At 44.6% G+C, this 6,175-nt stretch overlaps 1 protein-coding gene across 4 annotated transcripts in view; it reads right to left on the bottom strand.

The window, feature by feature from the left end:
• Window positions 1-6,175, bottom strand: part of TYRO3 (TYRO3 protein tyrosine kinase) — a 66,517-nt gene that overhangs the window by 47,711 nt on the left and 12,631 nt on the right. For all 4 annotated transcript variants that reach the window (XM_006024611.3, XM_025205307.1, XM_025205308.1 and 1 more), the window contains one exon: window positions 3,194-3,309. In XM_006024611.3, coding sequence (XP_006024673.1) covers window positions 3,194-3,309 — 116 coding nt within the window. The remainder of the gene's footprint in view (window positions 1-3,193; window positions 3,310-6,175) is intronic.

The raw sequence follows: 6,175 nt of genomic DNA, 5'->3' as shown, positions 1-6,175 counted from the left end.
CCGGGGGGGCCTTGGGGCCGGGGCCCGCCCCAGCCTCTTCTTGGTGGGGGGCTGGGCTGGAGCTGCACGCAGGGCGGGTAGCAGCAGCAATGCTGGGAGCAGGGGTTAGTCACCCCAAAATTCCCCATAGCCCCCCCTCCCAGCACCACTGCTGGCCTCCCCACCTCTGCCCACCCCAAATGCAGGCCCAGCCCAGCCCAGCCCACACCACCAGGAAGAGGCTGGCACAGTCCCTGGCTCTGAGCACACAGCAGGCAGCCTGCCCTTGTCCCGTGCACAAATCTGGGGGGCACATGCCCCCATGCCTCCCCCAGGGGTGTGCACAGCAGCAGGGAGCCACCCCCTCTCTCCAACTACCAGGACAAGCCACCCGTGGCTCCATCCCATGCCCTGCCCTGCCCGGGCAGTGCCTGCCCCTGCCACTGCCCCTCTCTCCCCCTCACCGTGGGGGGCCTTGATACACCCCTGCATGTCCCACAGACTTACCAGCCACATGCTGTTCTCAAAGCCGCTAGGCTGCATATTGCTTATTGGATCAGTATCGGCTGATATGGCTGGTTAATAATTGGCCACCAGTATTGTTAAAAAAAAAATCTTTATCAGTGCACCCCTAGAGGAATCCACTGGGTAGCTTGCAGAGTCAGCACACAATTAGAAAAGATGGGAACAGAACTTAGACATTCTGATAAAGGTGAAACTGTATTTACCAACTTTATTTTCATTAATAACAGCTCCCCATCCCCCTTCTTCTCCCCCATCCCACCACACACACACACACACACACACACACACACACACTCTTCAGACTATAAATTTGCTTAGCTACTAAAACAAAGGAATCTTGACTTGTGTACAGTCTATAATAGACAAACACATTGCTCTTATTGTCAATCAGTGTCATCCTAACCCAGGTGGAAACTATCACTTATTTTTTTTTTAAATGTACAGTTCTGCCATTCTGGTTAGGCTTCTCTTCAACTTCCTGTGGGAAGGCAAAGAACCTACATTCATTCCCCACCCTCACCCTCTGAATACTTCCAGTGCTGAAAGGAATGAGATGAGCAACATTTTAGCCTCTTCATGCAAGCAGCTCCATCTCTCTGAGTCAATGGTGCATTGACCCATAGCATGCCAAACAAACAAGAGCCAACAACTCCCTCCTTCTGTACCCCTCCTAGTAGAAGTACAATCGTTCACTCACTGGGGGCCAGAGACTGCATTTTCACATGGAAATGTGGGTCAATGGCTCTTGCAAGAATCAGAGCCATGGGGACAGGGAGACAGGGAAGGATGAAACATAATATTTCTGGTGCCAAAACCACAGCAGGAAGCTCAGCTCCCTTGGTCTAACACTTTTCTGTAAATGGAGTCTTATTGTTAAGTTCATCCGATCCGAGATGCAAGCACGGAGACTCCATTCTCCCAGCATGGAGGGAACGGTCTGCGCGGCTTAGAAAAGCAGCTAGAGACTGCTGAGTGGATGGAATCTGAGCTCCTTTGATTCTGCGCTCTCTCTAGCTCTCCCACTCCAAAACGGAGAGGAGGAGCTCACAACCCAGAGAGATTAGCATTGTTGAGGCTGATGAGCATGCAAGCCAGGAAGAATAGGCTGTACCAACTGGGGCCAACTCAGCACTGTGAGTGCAGGAAGAAATTCATTTTGGTTCATAAACAAGAACAGCAGCCAACACAAAACACTACCCAAGATGAGAATGATCAGCTGTATCCAGCTACTCCCTTCTGCCAGGGGGTTAAAATAAACCTCACCAAGACAATGCTTGCTTTTATTTGGGAAATAAACATCAGAGCATGAGCTCTCCTCCTTCCCATCCCTCTCCCCAAGAGAAAGCAGGTTAGCTTGTGCTGCACTGGTGCTTTGGTTTATATTTGTGCTTCTAATCACTCCTCTCTCCTCCAGTACCAGCTGTCAGCATCACAAAGGGGATCCCCTGAAGCTCACCTCAATGCTGTAATCAGGGAGGGGAGCCAAGGGGCCTGTGTGTGAACATTGCCCAACATTCACAGCTGTTACAAACCGCTCAGTTAAGGACCACGGCTAGTTTCACAGGCCTGTTCTGTTGTAGGAATCATTGCTTCATTCTGCTTGGTTCACTGTCACTAACTCAGTGATCCAGCTTCCAAACAAAGCATGCAACACTAGGGGCCCCACCACATGTTCAACAGGCTCCTGCGAAGCAGCAAGTATTCACTTTGGATTCAGCTGATTCAGAGAGACAGTGATCCAAATCACTGTCCCAATTCGATTTGGCCTATTCGGATTCGGAGTTTCGGCCATAAACTATAATGGAGAGTCACTAAAATACCTATAACTGTCATTTCTTTGCAGATTTGGATGAAGACAGCAGGGACGGTAGCCCCTTCTGAGAGCATGAAGCTTGCCAAGTTTAAAGGTAGGTGCAGGGTTTTCAATGAAAGTACACCTCAAGCTATGCCTTTTCCATATATAGAAGATCACCCCATCCCCCTCCCTCTTCTCAGATTCTGTTTGCTGCAAGCCTTCTGAATCTGCAAATCTCTCTGAATCAATCTGGAGGCTTCCAATTCGATTCAGACCTTTTAATGGGTCTCCTGATTCGATTCAGATTCAAAGATTCAACCACTGAATTGGGCCGTATCTCCTCCGAATTGAATCAGATACCGAAGCTTTGCACAGTCCTAATGATCAAATTAAAGCAGGATAGAAACCAGCTAGAGTTGTTGCACATTTTCAAGCATTAATTTTGTAGCTGGTTGGCTTTTTTTTTTTTTTTTTTTTATGGCTGGATAGTCATTTTTATGGTGTAATAAAATCTTTGCACATATGGCTGGTCTAAATTTATTGCGTGATTAACCAGTTAACATGTAATATATGTAAAGTGTAGCAGGGGCCTAAGGTTACATTTTGCCTGAAGTTAAGCACCTGGAGTTGTCTTTAGTAACCTAATTAAATGGTCTGATTTTCAGAGGTATTGAACACACAAATATTTTGCTCAGCTCAACTAGAACTATAGGAGTTCATCACCCCTGAAAAATCGGGTACTTCTCTAGGTGTCTAAATGGGACTTCAGTTCTCTCCTTTAGGCTCCCATGTTGTAAAACTAAGGCCTACAAATATCTGAGAGAAGGCCTAGCCATGAGACGGATCAGAGAAATCCCACTGTGCATACAGGGCAGGGAGTCTCGAAGGCCATACCTGAACAGTGCAAGAGCGAAGGGGAGAGCGACCATCAAATCCTGGAACCCACGTAATGCTGGCATTGTAACTGGTGACTTGGGTTACCGTCACATTGACAGGTGGGAGAGGCATTGCTACAAGAAAAGCAGGGAGGGAGGGGAAAACTCTTTAATACACACAGAACTGAGCAGATATGCACATAGAGGAAACTTGGAGCTTGGATCTTAAACTCAATGAAGCCATGAACTGTAATGAAGCTGAACCAAAGCAGGCCTTTGGAGATAGTCCCCGATTGTTGCCACTGGAAACTTATAATGCCTGCTTGACAGGGATTCCTCCTTAAAATAATCTTCTACTTTGTTCTCTTAAACAATTATCTCTCTGAATTGACCTTTATATGGAAGAGTGGTCTAATGTGTCATGTTTCAAAGGCCTGAGAGTCCATGGAACAAGAGATATATTTCAGTTTAAAGGCCAGATTCTCCATTTCTCTTGGACTGCACTCAGTGGTGAGAGGAGGAAGTTAGTTTTAAATCACCTTTATACCTACAATGTTCTTTGTGCTCCCAGAAGTCAGTTCAACCATGCGCATTAGTAAAAGCAGCCTGAAGTCTGCTCTAACTTATGCTTGGCTGTAACTGCTCTCTAGAGGCCATTTCTCAGGTGACAATAGTTAAGAGTGCAGCACATTCCAGTCAGGTCCTGTCCATCTGTATGACTCCTACACTGAAGGCTATGAGAGAAGGTGGCATTAAGCAAGTCTTCATCATCCTACAAGTGGTACAAGGTCTCAGGGCAGGAACTGTGCTTTCTTAACAGAAGAGGGGCTTTGAGGTTGACATTAGGTTGGTACTTAGGCTGAGAGATAAAACACAGGTCTCCTTTCTATGGACTTCCTGCATGAATAAATCACTTAAGTGCTGTGCCTTGGTTTCCATGTAATAAGATAGTAACTTTTTGTGTCCTAGCTTTTGTCTGTCTTTACAATTTAGGCTATAAGCTCCTTGGGGAAATAAATGTCTGTGGGTTTGTTTTCACTGCAAAGTGAGCTCAGATTATAATTCAAATGTTGCCTCTAACTCAAGCTTTTGCTACATGCAAAAATCTTTAACTCCAGCAAGATAGTGCTTCAAGATGGCAGGTTCATCAAGGGATACAGGCTCTAGCTCTAGGGAGCACAGACTGCCAACTGTGAACATGCTCACTATATAGTATGAATGCAGGCTACCGCTACTCGAGCACAGTAAGACCTCCCACCCAAAGTCTTCCCTTTTCAGACCAGAAAGGGACAAACGTTCTCCCCAAAAATCCCTGAAAAAAAATTCAGTGACTCGATTTACTGTATCATGAAGAACTATGGGACAGAACCCCAGAAATGTTAGTGTCACGTAAGTGAGTGCAACACCAGTGGAAAAAGAAAAAGCTGAATGTTAAGATAAGTTAACTACAGTGAAGACATACCCTCTTATTCTGCGGTTTTAGAGTGCCTAGAACAATGAGTCTTTAAACTTGATTGGTGCCTGTGGGAGCTACAATAATAGTAATTTTCTTTTGGAATGTACCCAGCACATTGTGGGCATCACTGGGAGTGCATAATGAACCACAACAATGAAACAGGATGGGGAAGGAGATTTTAACAGTTTGTAATTGTCCCATCAAAAAATGTTTGTCCATGGAGACATAGGAGAAGAGAGTCAGTAATAAATTAGAGACCCAGAGACCCCATATATCTGTGAAACAGCAAGACCTGATCCATAAACGTACCTAGCTTTCCTCACACAAGCAGCTTCTTTAAAGTCAATGGGATTACTCACATGCTTCAGAGAAAGAATGCATATCTGTCGGATCAAGACCTAAACATGCATTTCCTACATGTTCTGCTCTGTCTGAAGCCATCAAAAGTTTTGCCCTTTACTTAAATGGGAGCAGAGCCAGATCAGCAGCCTGGATCATTTGTTAACAAACAAGCTTCCCTCACTTTATAATTATTCCTTTCAACATATTTTTGAGGAATGGAATACAAGAGCCTATGGCACACGGTCGGGAATATGAAAGCTTGGGTCCTTTTCTCCTTCAGTGCAGCAAATTTTGTGACTTCTGGTGAGCCCCTGAACCTCTTGGTGCCTCCCTTCCTCTGTCTACAAACGATCACATCCCAGGGGGGCTGGAGAGATTCATGTGTTGCTGTCTGATTGTGAAATAGTTTGAGAAGAGCAACTAAATGCAATTATTACAAAATATATGAAAACTCTTATCCTTGAAGTCAGCCTGCTTCTTTATGTTCAGTTTACTGAAAAAGGAGTCCGTCCTTTATTTAGCTTGTCTATACATTAAATGTATTTCAGATTAAGATACAGCATGAATTTAAAGGGCAACAGATTTGTGAGTTAAGCCAAGTAGGAAAAAGGCACTCGTATCCCAGAATAAAAGTGGCTGCAGGGGGAGCTATTCTGCAACAGCTAATTTCCATGTATAAACAAGCTTTTCGGGTGACAGCACCAAATGTTTTCGAATTATGTTATACATAACAGCAGAAGAGGCAGCTGCATTGAGGGAGGTCACCATAAAGGAAAACATAACCCATGAAGTGTCGGTCTAAACTTGGCTATTACATTTTAACGCATTAACCAGCATGATAGTAAATTCTGGTTAGACACACCTGTTTGTTCCCAATTGCATTTAGCCCCAGCTGGGAACAAATGTGCATGATGTGTCTAGGCCCGAATTTTAAAAAATCAGGTTAGATATTGTGTTGTTAACATACAATTAAAAAAATAAAATGCCAAACACAAAGGTGCCCTCAGACTTTGCAATTATTTCTCTCGTTTCAGTTATTTGGCTGAAGGGAGAACATGACAAAGGCTAAGGGACTCAGAGAGATGTTTGTTTATGGAAGGCCTAGAAATCATTCATTTAAAATGAGATTTTAAAGGGTACCAAACACAAAAATCCATAAAAGCATTGTCAATCTGTGCATTTTAATGGCCCCTAGCGATCTCT

Source organism: Alligator sinensis, unplaced genomic scaffold (genome assembly GCF_000455745.1).
Source record: "Alligator sinensis unplaced genomic scaffold, ASM45574v1 scaffold108_1, whole genome shotgun sequence".
Lineage (NCBI taxonomy): Eukaryota > Metazoa > Chordata > Crocodylia > Alligatoridae > Alligator > Alligator sinensis.
This window is presented reverse-complemented; position numbering and strand designations above follow the sequence as displayed.